The sequence below is a fragment of the Pimephales promelas genome, chromosome 25 (genome assembly GCF_988280905.1).
Source record: "Pimephales promelas chromosome 25, fPimPro1.hap1.1, whole genome shotgun sequence".
Taxonomy (NCBI): Eukaryota; Metazoa; Chordata; class Actinopteri; order Cypriniformes; family Leuciscidae; genus Pimephales; species Pimephales promelas.
Genome location: NC_142793.1, coordinates 13,167,728 through 13,187,004, shown reverse-complemented (window position 1 = coordinate 13,187,004; position 19,277 = coordinate 13,167,728). Strand labels below are relative to the sequence as shown.

The following is a 19,277-nucleotide window of genomic DNA, read 5'->3' as shown; positions in this document are numbered from 1 at the left end:
AAAAATTTCTTCTATTGGTAAAAAAAAAAAAAAAAATGCAACTGGTCGACCAATAAGAATGTCAGTCGACCACGACGGCATCGACCGATTAGTCGACTAAACGACTAAAGTTGACAGCCCTAAAACCAGCATATTAGAATACAGGATTATATGACTGAATACTGGAGTGATGATGCTGAAAATTCAGCGTTGCCAGATTTGCATAAATTATAATTATTCACAGAAGTGTTGTTTTTACTGTATTTTTCATCAAATAAGTGTAGCCTTGGTGAGTAATAGTAAAAGTAAAAGTTTTTGAATGAACTATACATTGGAAAGAGTGAATGACCAGGTTGAATCTGTTTCAGGGTCGAGGTGGGCTGGGCTCCATCTTCATGTGGGCATCAGGAAACGGAGGGCGAGAGCGGGACAGCTGCAACTGTGATGGATACACCAACAGTATATACACGCTCTCCATCAGCAGCACCACGCAATATGGCAATGTGCCGTGGTACAGCGAGGCCTGTTCCTCAACCCTTGCCACCACCTACAGCAGCGGAAATCTCAACGAGAAACAGATTGTATGTATTTAACACTCATATGTGCGTTCATATGTGCAAACAAATCTTTGTATCCACACATTAGACTAGAGTCATATAATGAACTCATTTGTGTTCAAATTTTCATACAGAAACGCATACAAAACACTGCATGTTCTCACAGAAAATCTTCTATTTTTATATTATATATATAGATGTATAAATATTGAGTTTTTATAATTTAATAGTGATGAATATTACATTTAAATATTTGTTTTGTTTTAAACATAAACTTGCCAATTTTTCAGTTTATGAAACAAATATATAATGTAATATTCAAATAAATGCTATTCTTTTTGAGCTTGCTGTTTATCAAAGAATATTGACAAAAATATTAAGCAGCACAACTGTTTTCAATACTGTTACTAAGAAATATTTCTTGTGCACAAATATGCATACAAAAGATTTCTGAAATGAGGCGCTTTACTATATACTGTTGTACACCCAAAGCGCTTTACAATCATTTTAAGGGGTCTCCCCTAAACCACTGCCAGTGTGCAGCCACTTGGATGATGACACACCAGATAGGTGGAGAGGAGAGAGAGTGATAGAGCCAATTGAAAGCATGGGGATTATTATTAGGAGCCCATGATTGATAAAGGTCAATAGAGGGACTTTATCCAGATTTTTTATGACCACAGAGAGTCAGGGTCTTAGTTTAACGTTTTAACCGAAGGACGGTGCTTATTAAATTATAGTGTCCCCATCCCTATACTGGGTCACATCGTTGGCCTCACGAACACCTCTTCCAGCAGCAACCTGGTTTTCCTAGTAGTGTTGCACGGTGCACAGATACTTCAAAAGTATCGCGATACTCGGAAATTAAAAACTTCACGATACCTAAATTTATTAGTATCAATACTTTTATGAATGACCGCGACCCAGATTTGTAAGAGACGTATTTCATGTTGGTGTGTGCCACGCACGCTTCCAGTCTCTCCCTATGAACGTCTGTGTTTGGAGTGGCAATCAGGAGAGTCGGATCTTTTCCCGGTGGGCAGGTGGTGTGATAGGTATACATTGCAAGTTATTAGCAACACAATCCAGAGGTCTCTACAACGGCGATAGTTTGAAGCGCGTCCGTGTGAAGACGGTGCGCGACTGCGTGAGCCGCAAAAGACACTGTATCCAACTGATAGCAGCGATAAAGAGCGGTGCTTGATTTAAAAAAACAACAACAGATTTTAGCGCTAGATCTCTTATTTAATAGCGAACTAAATGAATTATCTACTAGTTAACTGGTTAAATGTTTCATTTATTTTTGTATTAGGTGTGTACAACTTTCCCCCCAACTTTCATAGATAGCATAAATAATTTGCAAGCTGCTAAAATAAAGGATACAAAACATCAGCAAAATGATCTATCGGCTATATGATTATAATCAGAGCATGTGCATGTCAGTGATTTATTTATATTAGGTTATTACAGCATTAAAGAGCACAGACCTATGCAAAGGAAAAGCCTTGTAAGAAATACTTTCCTTTTCAGGAAAAGTATCGAAAAAGTATCGAAATCGCAATACTTGACTTGGTATCGGTATCGAAGCAATAATTTTGGTATCGTGACAATACTATTTCCTAGAAGGTCTCCCTTCAGGCACTGACCAGGCTTAACTCTGCTTAGCTTCTGGGGGCAATTAGTCTTGGGCTACAGGGTGATATGGCTGCTGGTTTTGATCATGTGAAACATATACACACTTTGCTACAACCACTCATTAAATGCACCATATATAGAATAACTTCACTTTTCAGCATTGCACCATTTACACGTTAACAGCGCACAGATAAACCTTAATTTCTTCACTCAAATACTACCATTCTCAGTTGTCAGCAAGAACCGTAAATGTCAGAGCAAACAGATCGTGTGTGCCAAATTTTCCACATGGTTTAAATGGCCACGTCACGACTGTACATAGGGAAAGTGAGTGATGGAGTGCCGCCCCACACAGCGTGCTGTGAAGATGAAGTGTCAGGCGGTGAAATGATTTCCACATCTGCTGCTGTGATTTCCTGTGGGCTATATGAAAAAGAGCTCAAGCACGCCATGCCCTAAGGAGGCAAAAAATCACTTTAGAGTAACGTCTGAAAACTTCCCCATCACAGGTGCTGCTGCTGCATGCCGTACACATCTGCTTTTCTGTCCCCAGCGTGTCCTCCAAGAATGGAAATCAGAAAAGGGTGTCGGAAAAAGCAAAGAGAGAAAGAGCAGAGAAATTAAACCGAGTGAAAAAGCAAAAGACAGAGATGGCAATTTTTGAATACCAAATATGCTGCATTGCAGAATCTTTGGGTCTTATTTGCAAGTTTTCAGTTGCATACCTTCCTTTTATCTGCCTAAGCTGTATTTGAGAGTGTCTGAGTAGGCTTTTTAATTAGGGCAAGTTAATTAGGCCAAAAGACGCCTTTAAAAAGAAGTTCCAAAAGACATCTTGATGGTCTTGGTTAGTTTACGCTCTGGCAGTGTTTTCTGCAAAATTTACAACAAGTCTTTCCAGAAAAATCTGTCAAATACTCAAATTACCTTGTCACTCATTTCTATATAATAATTGTACGAGGACTGGGGATGTCAATCACCAAAAAAAGTGCTTTATATTTTCAGTCTTCTGTCATAAAATAGTTTTTTTTTAAAGTCTTTCAAGTCATAAAATAGCAGTTGTGTGAGGAACAGACCGATAGACAAGTTGTTATTTACTGAAGACTGTTGACAGTTCCCTAACTTTTCTTGGTTCTTACATTTGTGTGCTCCTTCGTTTGAATCAACTGATATTTTTAGTTACTTGGTTGATTCATTGATTAATGATTGATTAGTTAAGTCTTTAATTCAAAGATTTGAAACACTGATTCATGATTTATGAATGATTTGTTCACTTAAATTAGTACGATCCAGTTGAGTCAGTAATTTAAATATCTGATTTATGAATGATTCAGAATGATTTGGTTGGGTCATTGATTTAAAGATCTAATTCATTGATTTATGACTGAATGATTTGTTCATTGGAATTTGAATGATGCGACTAAATCATTAATTCAAAGACTTGATTCAGTGATTCATAATTTGTGAATTTTGTTCATTGTAATTGGAATGATCTGTTCAAGTCATTGATTGAAAGATCTAATCAAAAGAACTAACTGAAAATAGTATTGCAATATTATTGCCTTCATTTTATATAGCTTATATTTTATTTGTGGATATTCAAACTGATAACTTGGGTCTTTTTGACCAATTTAATTCAGTTCAATTCAAACTCACATTGAGAGGAAAATATGATTTCCTGTGCTGTGGGTAGTAACTCTGTTTGAATCTCTGATTTGCTCATTCCTGTGAAAGTGATTTCAGACTCTCCAGGCAGGTCTATCTCTGCCAGCTCACTGAAGCTCATCTGAGATGTTTCGGGTGGCTTTAGAGTGTTTGTTTGCTTGATGTCAAGTCTGTCCCAGTATGTTTGACTGCGATAGCTCCCCCTCTCCCTCTTCTGAGACGCCCTGTTCCATTAGGATGACAAAGGCAATAACAGATTCAATTTAAAAATGGACACAATCTTGCCGACAGCACTGGGGTGGGATTTTATGCATCTGTACATGTTTAAATCAGACTGAAAGGGACAGAGACAAAAAAAAGCAATGATAAAGAACGAGTATGTGTGGGTGTCTGGCAGGTACTCACCTGTGTATGCTCTGATGGTTCTGTAGCCTCGGGCTGGATTTCCTCTCATCCTGACCGTTGTCATTCACACATGTCCCCATGTCTCCTACGGCATGATTAAAAACCCAAACCCTCAGGTGTGAGGTACCAGCTTATTAAGTCTCCCAAGCTGTCACACATCTCATGACTGAAGGTTTTTCCTTCCCTCTCGGACTTACATTGTTGTCAGGCTCTTTGACAGGCACCTCTGGCTAAAAGACGCCCACACCAACACCTCATATATAGCAACAACCTATGTCCTTTCTGATAACTGGCCAATAACACGTCTGACCTTTCCATCGAACTTTGTTTTTACAGGTGACGACGGACCTGAGGAAGAAGTGCACAGATTCGCACACGGGCACGTCCGCCTCGGCTCCCCTGGCCGCCGGAATCATCGCTCTCGCTCTGGAGGCCAAGTGAGTGATGACAACAATGACACCTGTCTCTACCTACAGACATCCGCACCCATGTTTTACCCACTCCTGTCCATCATTCTCTCTCATCGGTTAGACTTCATTACCCCGTGCACATCATCTTCAGCCCTCCGACACTCTCTGACATTGCCTTGACATTGCTCATCCAAAATAAAGAAGGAGAGATGGAAAGAGACGTGTGATGGCTGCCAATCTTCACTCCTCGTTCAGGGCCGATTGACCCAAAGGCCACTATACAACATCAAGTCATCATGCTCAATTAATGAACCTGCAGAGTATTTAATCCTGTATGCTGTGAGGCGCTAATAAGGCATTCAGGTCTCACATAAGCGTCGGGTTTCTTTGCCTTTGTTTGTGTGTGGTGGTGTCTTGGGGATCCTAGTTCGTGCACTGTGTTTGTTTATGTGTGAGTTCGGCCCCTGCTGTTCAGGGCTGTAAACCCCGCTGGTACTAGCTTTGATTGTGCTTGCTCCACAATGAAAGAGACAGTGACGTTTTTGGAGAATTGTTTTTCTACAAAGGTCGTAGATTTCTTTTCTCTTTCTGTCACAACTCTGCTCTTTTCATCGGGCAGAAGTTTTGTGATGTCGCGCTGTAGGTGACTTTTGAACCTGTGAGCGAGAAAGGCAGTCATACTAATTTTCCACCGAAATGTGTGCTTGTGACTGAGCCAGCGCTTGGCTGGGGGATCTTTGAACCTGTCTCAGGAGTAATTTTGCATTTTAATTTGTACTATAACAAACATTACTATAACAAAAAATATATTATGTAAAATGTAAAGTTTGTGTATACATAAATATATTTGTGGTCAGTAAGAGGTTTTTGTTTTTGACAGAAGTCTGCTTTTATTTGGATAAAACTTATGCAGTAAAACAGCAATATTGTGAAATAATATTAAGATTTGTATTATATATATATATATATATTAGGGATGTCAGTTAAACGCGTTATTAATGGCGTTAAGGCAAACCCATTTTAACGGCGTAAAATTTTGTATTGCGCAATTACTGGTCTTTTTAGCCTTGCAAACGTCTTTATATGCTTTTGCAACAGGACGCGGCATGCGCTATGTATAAAACCCATTAATTTCAATGGATTGCGCTGTGCGAGGACGTTTTGTTGCTTCGTCAACCAAAGCGCAAGCGGATCTAGCTAGACTGGAAACAAAACAACAGGCACGACATCGCACACACTTGTTTGGGCCAAATAGTTGGTTAACGTTACGTTTTGAGTGGAACGTTAGTGAGAACGGTAGTGTGAAATTGAACACAGTACATGCCAATGTTGTTTTCAATAAAAAAACATTTTCACAAAGCAATCCGATCCACTTTTCCATGTTGATAAAAGCATTAAAAAGAGAAAAATTAATGCGACAAAAGAAATCAAGAGACATTTAGAATAGATAAAAATGTGTGGTTAATTAATGATTAATCGCGAATTAACTATGACATTAATGCGATTAATCACGATTAAATATTTTTATATAGCATATAAGCTCTGGTCGCGTGAGGCGCGCCGCTTTCTGTAGTTTATTAAACGTTTATTTTGAACGTGTCACGTCTCACCTGTCTGTATTGCTCCAAATATGGCACTGCACTCCCTTGTGAAGTCGTTTGGATGAACTGTTCTCGAAATAATCAAACTGCAAACGGACAGACAAACATATAGAGATTCCAAAGCTTTGAATATTCGATGTTCATTACTACCAGAGACAATTTATAAAGAGACATGCCACTTACTCAATCCTCAATACAACTATATAGGGAAAACCCGTAACACCAAAGATGGCGGTTGTATGCACATGCCCCGCCCCTCCTGCTGGAAAGCCAATCGTCTTCTTTTAACAGTCAAGCCGAGAAACATGTAAGCCTATCGTCTGGTTGCACTGACGCATGCGCACAGTTGAGGTTTGCGACAGCGGAGACGAGAACCCTTGCGCATGCAGAGTAAAAGAATAACCCTGTGGTGAAAAGGGCGTTTTAAATCTTATTTTGGGGCAAAGTCATCAAACTTTTTCAGCGATTTTTATCATATTTTACTATAATATTAAATAATATTATATACTATAATATATAAAGAAAGAAAAGCAGGATTGGGGTGTCTGCCAAATGAATGTGCGCCTGAAAGCTTCTATTGTAATTTATTGTTTTATAATAGGAATGATTCTCCTATTATAAACAGCTATTATATCCAGCTGCTCCCGACAAGCTGGATGGTGCCTTGCTTGGCTGACACCACTGTCGGTGTATGAATGAGTGTATGAATGGGTGAATTTCAGGCAAATGTATAGCGCTTTAGTAGCCATTGGGTCTGTGAAAGCGCTATATAAATGCAGTCCATTTACCATGATTCTAGTGATTCTAGTCATACTGTAGCTGTCCAGCTGTACTTTTGTTGTTTATGAAACCTTTGAGTGGTGGGGACATTCTTCTCCCTGTCCATTAGTTTTCAGATTCCTGGTTTGAGTCCATTATTTTTAAAGGCTCTGGCATGTTTTCCAGCATTGGCACTTCAATCAATATCAATATCTAAAATGCAATGTACATACAACATGAGAATTTCAGTAGTGATCTGTAAATCGCTGCACCTGTGCTGTTTCTTTTGGTTTATAAATTGTGCATGTGACATGAATTTACACTCTAAGTCATTTATTGTGAGGTCAAAAATATTGAAAGCTTATGAATTGGATGACCCTGAAAAATATACGAATGCCAGAGCAGGATTTTTTCATATTGTCTAACGGCGTATCTTTAGTCTACATCCATTTCATTTTGGTGGAATTGTCCAATCACAGACTTGGTTTACCCTGAAAAACCCTGTTGAGAAATAACTTTTCAACTTTTCCCGTGGGGGGCACGAGTCCCAAAGCCGCTTGTTTCCACCATGTAGAACTACAGCCGACAAGCGAATTAGCTGGAGTTGGAACCAAGGAAATACAGTTATAAATTGAATATGATATTGCTGGATTTTCAGGGAATACAATTCTGGGTTTTAAGTTGGGGGGGAAAGGGCCTCGTCGGCTGTTTAATTGCAAAATGATGCATGGCCCCAGGACGGAATATTTCCATTTGCAATTTTCTGTGACTCGTGTAAAAGTTATTTGTCTTTCAAAAATACACCCTGTCACATCCAAGAGGATAATTATCTTTTGAATATAGAAATAAATCTGTGTCCCTTCTTCCATGTAGTGCTCATATTGCTTTTACTTTTTTTGTACAACATCCAGCATGAACCTGACCTGGAGAGACATGCAGCATCTCGTAGTAAGAACCTCACGTCCTGCCCACCTAATAACCAACGACTGGAGGACCAATGGTGTGGGCCGATTAGGTAAATGACAATTCACGTGACCTATCAATTAGAGCTGCATTTATTTATTCATTGGACATTTCTGACCTTGTTACTTTTTCCATCTCTCTCTGTCTCTCTTTATGTGGCAGTGAGCCATTCTTACGGCTATGGTCTGCTGGATGCAAGCGCCATGGTCACGTTGGCCCAGAACTGGACCAGCATTGGGCCGCAGCACAAATGTGTCATTAATATGCTGACCGAGCCCAGGTAATGACGGTCAAACACCTCATGCTGCGCAGGCAATATATCAATACACCAGATTGGTAATGCCCACTAATGCTTGCTACCTGGGAGAGGTCACCTTTTAAGGACAGGCAAACTAGATTATATTATATTATATTCATTACACAGTTGCTTGTGAGAGTGGAGTATAAGTTCAGATTCTTCTGTGTTGTAGGGACATAAGAAACCACCTGATCTTTAGCAGAAATTTAGAGGCCTGCTCTGGCCAGCCGGACTTTGTGAGCTCTTTGGAGCACGTCCAGGCCAGACTCACCCTCTCCTATAACCACAGAGGAAACCTGGCTATTCACCTCATCAGCCCACTGGGAACTCGTTCCACACTACTGGCTGCACGGTAAACACACTCAGGCATGCTATTAGCATATACATTTGCATACACTGAAGTTAAAAAGTTTAGGGTTGGGAAGTCTTTTATGTTCACGAAGTCTGCATTTATTTGATCATAGAAATGCATTAAAACTGTAATAATCTTGCACAATATTATCTCAAATAACGTATTTTTTCAATATAATTGAATTGTGCTGAATTTTCAGCATTACGTCAGTCTTCAGTGTCACATGATCCTTAACAAATCACCATAATTTGCTGATATTTCTCAAGAAAAATGTGAATTGTTGAAAACTGATAAATGTTTTTAAACCGAATTGGAAAGTCCAAAAGAACGGATTGTTTAAATAGAAATATTTTGTAACATAAATGTCTTTACTTTTTTTATTAATTTAATACGTCCTTGCGGAATGAAAGACTTTTGAATGGTAGTGTGTACTCAATGAATCGTAGCATGCAAAGACTGTAAATCAACTCATCAGCTCAATAAAAAAAATACATCACGTTCTCAGATAGACTTGCACACACATATAGATCTTCTTTCTTTTCTGTTTGTCTTCAGGCCTCAGGATAATTCAGCTGAAGGCTTCAATGACTGGGCTTTCATGACCACACACTCCTGGGATGAGGACCCTCGGGGAGAATGGACCCTGGAGATCGAGAATGTGGCTGGACTTAATGACTATGGTACTGCAATAAGCTTTTTTATTATCAGTATTATATTTTTTTTTTTACTTCAAACATTCTTTGAAACAAGATAAAATAATGTGACAAAGGAAAATGGTTGGGAAGAAGATAAAATGCATTTCTAAGTATAAATCTTGAATTAAGTTTAGTTTTCTAACCCCACTGGCAAATAGCTTTTTCTAGTTTTAAAAATAAATCTCACTAAATTTTGTTTGAATTTTGCCTGAAAGAAAAAATGAAACAATTTGCCAGTGGGATCAGAAAACATAAACTGCATAACTTACATAAATTGCTTTTGAAGTATATCTATCTTATTTTAATCTTAAAAAAACACTGATTAAGAAAAGGATTTTTGTGCTGTGTGAATTGTATTTGGGTTTTTGTTGACGGTCACAGCATCTTTAAAGTTCAAGGTCTTTTCCACAGGTGTTCTTTCCCAGTTCACACTCATTTTATATGGCACCGGCTCTAGTGCATCAGATCCGTCCATTTCCGATTACACCCGGCCCTCAAACAACAGCTGCAAAACCTTTGACACCCAGCAGATCTGCATTGGTAAGACACATGCCCTGGAACAAAGTGCATTCAAATAAACATACACAACCCTTAATAGACGAGCTTTCATAGGTGAAGACATTCATGACCAGAAGGAAAAATTTACACACAAGCACATGGTAATTCCCTTGGCAAAACCCATGTCATAAAAATGTTCATATGTCTCAGTATGACCGCCCATTGTGTTTATGAATATTAATATATGTTTATGAGTATAAATATTGCACTTCAGATTGATGCCACAGAGCTTTAAATTAAATAAACTGTGCATTATTAAAGAAGTCGTACCTTCTCAACCTTCAGAGGGCAGTAAACAAACCTTAATTTTGTTAAACGAATATTATATTATTTAAAGGTGCTGTGGAGACTTGATGGATTTCTCCCTCATGGCCTTATATTGTGCCTGCAGTACTGCAGAGTGCTCAAGGACAGACTTTGCTAAAAAGTTTAAATTTTTCATAAGGTGTTCTCACTGTGACTGCAGGTACTACTGGATTTTACAAGGTCAATCATTTGTCCTATTAGGGCAAAAAATGAGTGCACAGCATAAATTGACCCTATTGACTTTAATAAATGTACCTGGTCTTATCCCAGAAACATATGCAAATGAATGAAAATGAAATAAACGTTTAGCTAATGTATTGAAAGTATGCAGACCGTAGTATGTACTTGCTGTGTCTTCTTTAGTGGCAACAAATCGTAATACTAAAGGTTGCAATGTAAATTGCTTCAAATTTCTACTTTGTTTTTGACCAGGAATCTAGCTATAAATATGTTGACATTTTAACTGTAGTTAATCAGTTAATTTCCTCGTGAGTATACGGCATTTACCTGCATATCACGTAGACGTTAACTCACGTGTCGTTAACTGCCACCTTGGCAGTAGTTGAGCAGACAAGTTACCTAAATGGCCGCTATTTGCTTTCTGACACATTTCAGAACTCTGTGTGATGTTAGAAATTAGCTAAAAAAATTAAAAAATTTGCAATCATGTGCTTGTGTTAGGTTATTCATCGACTTATGCTATTCTTAATAAAACAAATGTGGTAACACTTTACAATGAGGTCAGCACAATATTAAACATGAATTAACACTCAATTTTTCATACATTGTATAGCATTGATGTTTATTTCTACATATACTAATGTTTGTGTGTGTGTGTGTGTGTGTGTGTAGCTGGCATGGCCTAAAGTATTAACAAACAACAAAAAAAGTTAATGATACCTATTGCATTAAAGGAGTAGTTCACTTTAAAAAAAAACTTTTGCTGATAATTTACTCACCCTCATGTCATCCAAGATGTCCATGTCTTTCTTTCTTCAGTCGAAAAGAAATTAAGGTTTTTGATGAAAACATTCCAGGATTTTCTCCATATAATGGACTTCAATGGGAACCAAACGGTTCAAGGTCTAAATGAGAGTTTCAGTGCAGCTTCAAAGAGCTTTAAATGACACCAGACGATGAATAAGGGTCTTATCTAGGACCCTTCGAGTCATGAATCGAAAAAAGATTTGTTCATTTTGATGAACGAGTTCGAACACGAACGCTCATCACAGAACAGAGCAAGGTGAGCATTTGAGCTTATAGAACTTAAAAATCGTTTCGCTTGATAAGACACTTATTCATCGTCTGGTGTCGTTTAAAGCCCTTTGAAGTTGCACTGAAACTCTCATTTGGACCTTGAACCATTTGGTTCCCAATGAAGTCCATTATATGGAGAAAAATCCTGGAATGTTTTTAACAAAAAACCTTAATTTCTTTTCGACTGAAGAAAGAAAGACATGGACATCCTGTATGACATGGGGGTGAATAAATTATCAGCAAAAGTTTTTTTTTTTTTTTTAAAGTGAACTACTCCTTTAACAAATTGTAACTAATGTAGTGTTACCAAAATGTTTATTTCCATATTCACTTTCATCACAACCATCACAATCTGCTGACATAACCAAGGCTGCATGAGCGGGTGGGGGGATAATATTAACCAATATCATCATAGCCCACGATCTTTTTCGTTTCTCACAAAACTGTCCCATTACAGAAGTAAAATAAGTTTCAAATACAATTCCGTGTTCTTTGCAGTCATAACATCTGCGATTAAGCGTTCTTCTGATCTCTGTTTTCCAGAATGCAGCACGGGTTTCTTGCTTTTCTTGCAAGGCTGTGTGAAGTCCTGTCCTCCCGGCTTCAGCTCTGGGCTGCAGGTGCTTAACTTGTCTCTGGACAACTGGGTGGAGCACTCTACCGTACAAGCGTGCCTGCCCTGCCACCCGGCCTGTCTCACGTGCTTCGCGTCCGGGGAGAACGAATGTCTTTCCTGTCCCCCCCACAGTCACTTAACGGTCACTTCCTGCTTGCACCAGAACCAGGTGCAGCGGAAATCCCCCAGCATTCCCGTGCTCCAGCACGAGGCGGATCCGAGCTCGGAGGAATCTTTGCATGAACCTGGTCTGTCCTCGAGACTGCCGGCGTTGGTGGCAGTGCTCAGCTGTGCCTTCATCCTGGCCACTTTCGCAGCCGTTTTCGTGCTGCTTCAGTTGCACTCGGGAGCAGCCAGCGCCCCGTTCTGTCGGAGGACCAAACTGCCGGTGACGGACACAAGCGGAGGGGGGATACGAGTGGGCTTTGGGTTTGGACTCAGCCGGGGTAAAGTGTCGTACCGGGGAATCCCCACTGTGTGGGGGGACGAGGATGCAGCGATGAACTCTGAGTCAGACAGCGAAGAGCTGGAGTATCACAGTGAAAAGACTGCCTTTATACGGACTCAGAGTGCCCTTTAACGCCCCGTGTCGGGCAGTTTTTTTATATACAGAACTAGTCTGCACTACTTAGACTTATAGATCCGCTGCGAGATGTTTGTGTGTGTGTGTATATGAGAGAGAGTGAAAGATATATATGAGCTATAATCTTGCAGTTGTGGTTTGACCCGAATGTCATTAAACCCAGGACATCTCCGCTGCGCCGAATGATTCCCTTTATTTTCACTTTTATTTGTCCCAGTGGTCTGGCTCTAATGCCCTGAGATTTCAACCACTGAAGAGGATCGATAACATCAGTGGGTGTGTGTTTGGTGTTGATGTTGTGAGCGCGCAGGGTTTGAGTAAACTTTGAGCAGACTTTGTAACACGAAAAGGGCTGTAATTTGGTCCAGTCAACTTTTTATTAAAAGTTTGGACTGTTTTATGCACAAAACTTCTCGCACTTTTTCTGTAAATTCCATTTGGCATCATTTGTGCGATAAGTCCTTGCATCCTGACAATGCATTCTGCTCTCTCTCTCTGCTAGTCAAAGGCAGCTCCGGGACATTTCCGCTGATTCGATCAGGGATGATTTAACTGTGCATAATTTCTGTTGCAGTAGAAATGTTGCAACAACATCGGCAGAGTGAACCATAACATCATGGAATTAGATACTCGCACAACCCTATGCCTACTAAGAGCCTCCGGCACGGATTCAGAACAGTGGGAATCATAGGCAAACAAGCGATCGAAGTGCTGAACTGAAACAGCTCGATGTGCAGAGATCTTATCTGTCAGTCAAGCTAGATACAGCGCAATCTTTGGTTGATACGAGGAGCTCTCAACGTTACGCCGTAACTTCATTTTACGGTACTTTTTTGAAGATCATTTATGTTTGTTTTGTCTCTGAGCTAATTAGCTGGTTCTTTCTCAAATGGCTCAGTGGATAAACACTGTGGGTTTTCAATATTAGTGTTTAAACAAAAAGAAACTTTGTCCCAGAGGTTATTTTTATTGATTTTCACAACAGATTTTGACTTAAAAACTCGTCTGCCCTAACACAGAGGAGCCTCAAGAGGAAATGCGTCATATATATATATTTCTCAAAAGGTCAATGTCGGCCCTGAGACATGAATTCAACTGCTATTTGAGAAGCTCTTGCTGTGTTCTTTCATAATCTTATGACATTTGAGTCATACACAAATACAACTGCACAAAAAACCCTACGATTCAACTGATCCGGAAAGCTAGTACATACCTTCTAAGGCAGCTTGTTTACAGAAGGAGAACCTTATAAATGACAGATTTGGAGAGCTCTTTTTTAAGCTACCACAAAGAAATCCAAACTTATAACTAATTAAAATAGGATTGACTATAGCATGCTGCTTATCCAATAATGCAATACTCTAATAAGAATAAAAATATACTCAAAAATGGGTAAAATAGCTCATTATTATTTAACTGTTTACTACTTAAAGGGCTAGGTCACCCAAAAATTGAAATTCTGTCATAATTTACCATCAAGTTTTTCCAAACCTGTATGCATTTCTTTGCAAGATATTTTAAAGAATGTCGGTGACCAAACATTTGATATTGACGAACAGTTGATCAAACAACCGACCAAACTGTTGGCTTCCATAATATATATTTTTTCCATACACTCTTAGAAGAAGAGGTTCTATATAGAACCTTAAAAGGTTCTATCAGCGCTACATATTTGGAACCCCTAAAAGGTTCTATACAGAACCCTTTTTAAGGGTTCAATAATAAGTGTAACCAGGAAAATGGTTCTATATGGAACCTTTTGGGTTCATTCATTATCATTTGTTTTGTCCTTTCTGGATTAAACATTTCATATTATTTATGAACATCAAGACTCTAAAATGTATTTATGAATGCATGTGAATGATCACAAAATTCAATATATGGGGATTAGAAAATGTATATATTTGTATCATTTTATGTAGTTAATCAATATCACACAAAGAGTGCCATTTCAGTTTTTCTGCTCCAAATATCAGCATGATTAAAATGGGATATTAACAGTTTAATAAACAATAATTGAATTACAACTACAAAATGTTGCAGAATAATGTAATATATGAATGAATAATAGCCTATAAAGAACCTTTGTGCCAAAAGTGTTCTTTCTTATCATTATAGAACCTTTTTTTAGCATAAAAGGTTCTTTGGAGTTGAGTAAAAAACCCTATGCTTCATATATAGAGCCCCAATGAACCCTTTTTTCTATGAAAAGTCAATTGGGCCCATCAACTGTTTGGTTACCCATATTCCAAATATCTTGTTTTGTGTTCATCAGAAGAATGGTTCATTTTAACAGGTCTTTCAGCATTACATTAAAATATTTAACATTTTTGTTGCTGCTGCCAGCACTGCAGTCATTAAATTAATTACAAACATCTGTTGCATTCATGTTTGATGCCATTTAAAAGTACTTGAATATCTGTTGAAATGCGTTTTTTATTGATGCCAATTTGCCATAATTCACACAGAGACACGCATCATCAGTCTAAATTAATAACACACACATTATGCACTTCTCTACGAGGTGTGCAGTGGAGGATCATCAATATTTCATGGGTACTTTATAAGATGGCCTAAACTTTTCATGTTTCCATGAAGGCAGAGAAAAACTTACACTTACTGTTTTTCATTCCAACTCCCTGAAGAGGGAGGAGAGATCTAGTTTATGGAAATGGCACATTTAAAATGCTTTCCGTAATTAGTTCAGCTGGGAGGGACAGGATCTCATATTCTGCGCTGGAAGCTTCTGCCTACTTGGCATTATAAGTGAGACTGAGGCTGCTACATACATACTAATTGAGCAATAAGACAGAAATATGGATGGTCCAGCTACTCATGAGAGTGATGTCATGTTGTTTCTCATCTTCACTGCTCTTCTTAAGGGAATTGGAAATATATTTCCACCATGCTCAGCTTACTCCCATTGATTTGTATGGAAGCTTGTTTCCGCCACTGAATAAAAAAAAAAAATTATAAAATAATTGCGACTTTTTATCTCACAATTGGGTGATATGAAGTCAGAATTGTGAGAAATAAAGTCGCAATTGTGAGATATAAAGTCAGAATTGCAAGATATAGTCACAATTCTGAGAAAAAAAAGACAGAAGTACGACTTTTTATCTCACAATTGCGAGTTTATATGTCGAAATTCTGACATCTTTTCTCAGAATTGTGAGATATAAACTCGCAATTGCGACTTATCCTGCCAATTCTAAGGGGGAAAAAGACTAACTTTCCCCCCTCAGAATAGTTTATATCTCGCAATTCTGACATTATATCTTGCAATTGCGACTTTATATCACACAATTGCGACTTTATATCACACAATTGCGACTTTGTATCACACAGTTGCGACTTTATATCATGCAATTGCGACTTTATATCACGCAATTGCGACTTCATATCACGCAATTGCGACTTCATATCACGCAATTGCGACTTCATATCACGCAATTGTGACTTTATATCACGCAATTGCGACTTTATAACACGCAATTGCGACTTTATATCACGCAATTGCGACTTTATATCACGCAATTGCGACTTTATATCACGCAATTTTGACTTTATAACACGCAATTGCGACTTTATATCACGCAATTTTGACTTTATAACACGCAATTGCGACTTAATATCACGCAATTGCGACTTCATATCACGCAATTGCGACTTCATATCACGCAATTGCGACTTCATATCACGCAATTGTGACTTTATATCACGCAATTGCGACTTTATAACACGCAATTGCGACTTTATATCACGCAATTGCGACTTTATATCACGCAATTTTGACTTTATAACACGCAATTGCGACTTTATAACACGCAATTGCGACTTTATATCACGCAATTGCGACTTTATATCACGCAATTTTGACTTTATAACACGCAATTGCGACTTTATATCACGCAATTGCGACTTTACATCTTGCAATTCTGACTTTACTTCTCGCAATTCTGAGAAATAAAGAGATGTAAACTCGCAATTGTGAGAAAAAGTCCGAATTGTGAGATAAAAAGTCGCAATTACCTCTTTTATTTTTCATTCTGTGGCGGAAACAAGCTTCCATTGATTTGCCATCCAACCGCTAATGTAACAAACATGTCTTTGACTAATAGTACAAGAATCAGTGCTGCCATCAGTTTGCACTTTTGTATTTTTACTTCCAGCGATGAAAAACCTTGCAGACAGCACCTTATTATCCATTTTAGATGCTCCACAATCACTTAAAAGGTTTTATCAGCCTTGTTAATGGGCTGAACGAGAGGCACAGATCCTCAGTTCCTCTGAGATGAGGCACTATTTCTGTTCTTTTGAAATTATTATATTAGGCTGAATTTAGTACGATGTAACGTGTTTGCTCTATTCTTTGAGGAAAGGCTCAACATGCCCTTTAAAGATAAAAAAGAAAAAAGTTCTGCTGACATTCAGAACAAGTAGGTGGTGCTGGATTTTTTGAACTGAGGCTCGACTTGCATCTGAAGCAGAATATAAGGAATCGTGGAGTTGGTTTAAGTGTTTAGTCAGCACTTCAATGAATCTATCTGATGAGTTGCTATTGAGTTTAGCTTTGTGCTGGAATAAGCTTATTACTTATTTACACACAAATTTGCTTTGATCTTATTCCAGTGAACACCCAGATCCAAACCTGTGTTTTTAATTCTTATTGAGCACATACAATGTTTTTAACAATGTTCACGCTGCTCTTTTTTATAGAATGAATCAAACTCCAAAAATAACCATGTTACTTGTGTGCTGTTTTCCAAGTCTCCTGAAACCATATGTTTGTGTAACTGTAATAACGAGACAAAGACACTGTCTCATTGGAATCATTTTCAGAACAATTTTTTTTTTCCAGCTGACGAATTAAAGCAAACATCACGAGCGGATAATATATATTATCGTTCTTGCGGATAATATATATTATCGTTCTTGGTGTGAGCAGCCCTTTAAAGGGCATATCTACTGCACACACTTATAATAAAAGAACAGTATCGTGCATTTGTGCAGCCACTATATATTATTAATGTGAATGGGCCTTGAGTCTCTTGCTGAAAGCTGACTTTTCACTTTCACATTTGTAAAAATTGTGTTTGGTTACAAGACATAAGTATGGAAGTTTGTTTCCGCCACTGAATAAAAAAATTAAATAAATAATTGTGACACCTTATCTCACAATTCTGCCCTTTTTTCTCACAATTGCGAGTTTATATCTCGCACTTCTGACTATTTCTCAGATAAAAAGTCAGAATTGTGTGATATAAAGTCGCAATTGCGAGATATAAAGTCAGAATTAAGTGATATAAAGTCAGAATTGCGAGATATAAACTCAGAATTGCGTGATATAAAGTCGCAATTCTGAGAAAAAAAAAGACAGAAGTGCGAATTTTCATCTCACAATTTTGACTTTTTTTCTCACAATTGCGAGTTTACATCTCACAATTCTGACTTTATAACACATAATTGTGAGTTTATATGTCGAAATTCTAACATCTTTTCTCAGAATTGTGAGATATAAACTCGCAATTGCGACTTATCAGGCTAATTCTAAGGGGAAAAAAATAACTTTATAGTCTAGTTTATATCTCACAATTCTGACTTTATATCATGCATTTCTGACTTTATAACACGCAATTGCGACTATCTAGCAATTCCGACTTTATATCTCGCAATTCTGACTTTATATCTCGCAATTGCAACTTTTGCGACTTTATATCACGCAATTCTGACTTTATATCTTGCAATTCTGACTTTCCATCTCGCAATTGTGACTTTATATCTCGCAATTGTGACTTTATATCTTGCAATTCTGACTTTTTATCTCGCAATTCTGAGAAATAATGTCAGAATTGCGAGAAGTAAACTCGCAATTGTGAGGAAAAAAAGTCAAGAATTGTGAGATAAAAAAGTCGCAATTACCTTTTATATTTTTCATTCTATGGCGGAAACAAGCTTCCATATGTAAGAACCAATCATTTCATCAATTATTTTTGTGTCAAGAACTAAGGCAAAGAACATGATTTTCAGTGGTTATAATACCTTAAATTTCATTCTGTTTCTCTTAGAATACAGCGGAGTCGTTATTGGTCATTTTCACAGCTCGACAGTCCATGGTTTCTGTACTTCATTGTATAGGAAAAGTGTAGCTTTGACATTCCTCTCATTTTGCATTCAATATGGGAAAGAAATCATAATGGTTTTAAACAACATGAGGGTAAGTATAAATGACAGCATTTTCATTTTTATCCCAACTAATTCCTCAAAAACGTCTCAATCTCTATCAGTGCCTCTCTCATTTTATTAAAGTCCTCAGTGGCGAGATTGAGTTTTATTGCCGTCTCAGCCCTCAGACTTATTAAGAAGAATGGCCTCTTTCTCAAACGCCTGGGCTCAGAGAGCAACTCGCCCTTTAGCACACAAACCCATCTGCTGGGGAGAAAACCGAATCTGGTCTCAACTGAGCATGAAAGGGCATCTAAAAAATATATAGGCAAAAAAAAAAGCCAGTCTGATTTCAGTAGACCTGTCAGCTTGGTGAGAAGAGGGTGGTATTTCCAGCTCTCTCCAAAGGTTGTCTAATAAATCAGTAGCCGATATCCTAGCTATCACGGAGGATGTTTGGATGTAAAAAGCAG

The 19,277-nt window shown here is 38.1% G+C and overlaps 2 protein-coding genes across 2 annotated transcripts in view; one reads left to right on the top strand and one right to left on the bottom strand.

Annotated features, from left to right (window-relative positions):
• furinb (furin, paired basic amino acid cleaving enzyme b) overlaps positions 1–13,585 on the top strand; it is an 82,973-nt gene extending 69,388 nt beyond the window's left edge. Inside the window, exons 9-16 of the mRNA XM_039656906.2 lie at positions 348–560; positions 4,578–4,678; positions 7,923–8,026; positions 8,137–8,254; positions 8,445–8,624; positions 9,180–9,304; positions 9,731–9,859; positions 11,984–13,585. Of these exons, the coding sequence (XP_039512840.2) occupies positions 348–560; positions 4,578–4,678; positions 7,923–8,026; positions 8,137–8,254; positions 8,445–8,624; positions 9,180–9,304; positions 9,731–9,859; positions 11,984–12,636 (1,623 nt within the window). The 3' untranslated portion in view covers positions 12,637–13,585. The remainder of the gene's footprint in view (positions 1–347; positions 561–4,577; positions 4,679–7,922; positions 8,027–8,136; positions 8,255–8,444; positions 8,625–9,179; positions 9,305–9,730; positions 9,860–11,983) is intronic.
• Positions 2,241–4,581, bottom strand: LOC148965054 (uncharacterized). The gene is made up of 3 exons (XM_089127808.1): positions 4,242–4,581; positions 3,828–4,060; positions 2,241–2,730 (listed from the first exon to the last, which is right to left on the bottom strand). Coding segments are annotated over exons 1-3 (315 nt in total). The 5' UTR covers positions 4,322–4,581; the 3' UTR covers positions 2,241–2,728.
• Positions 13,586–19,277: the final 5,692 nt, after the last annotated feature.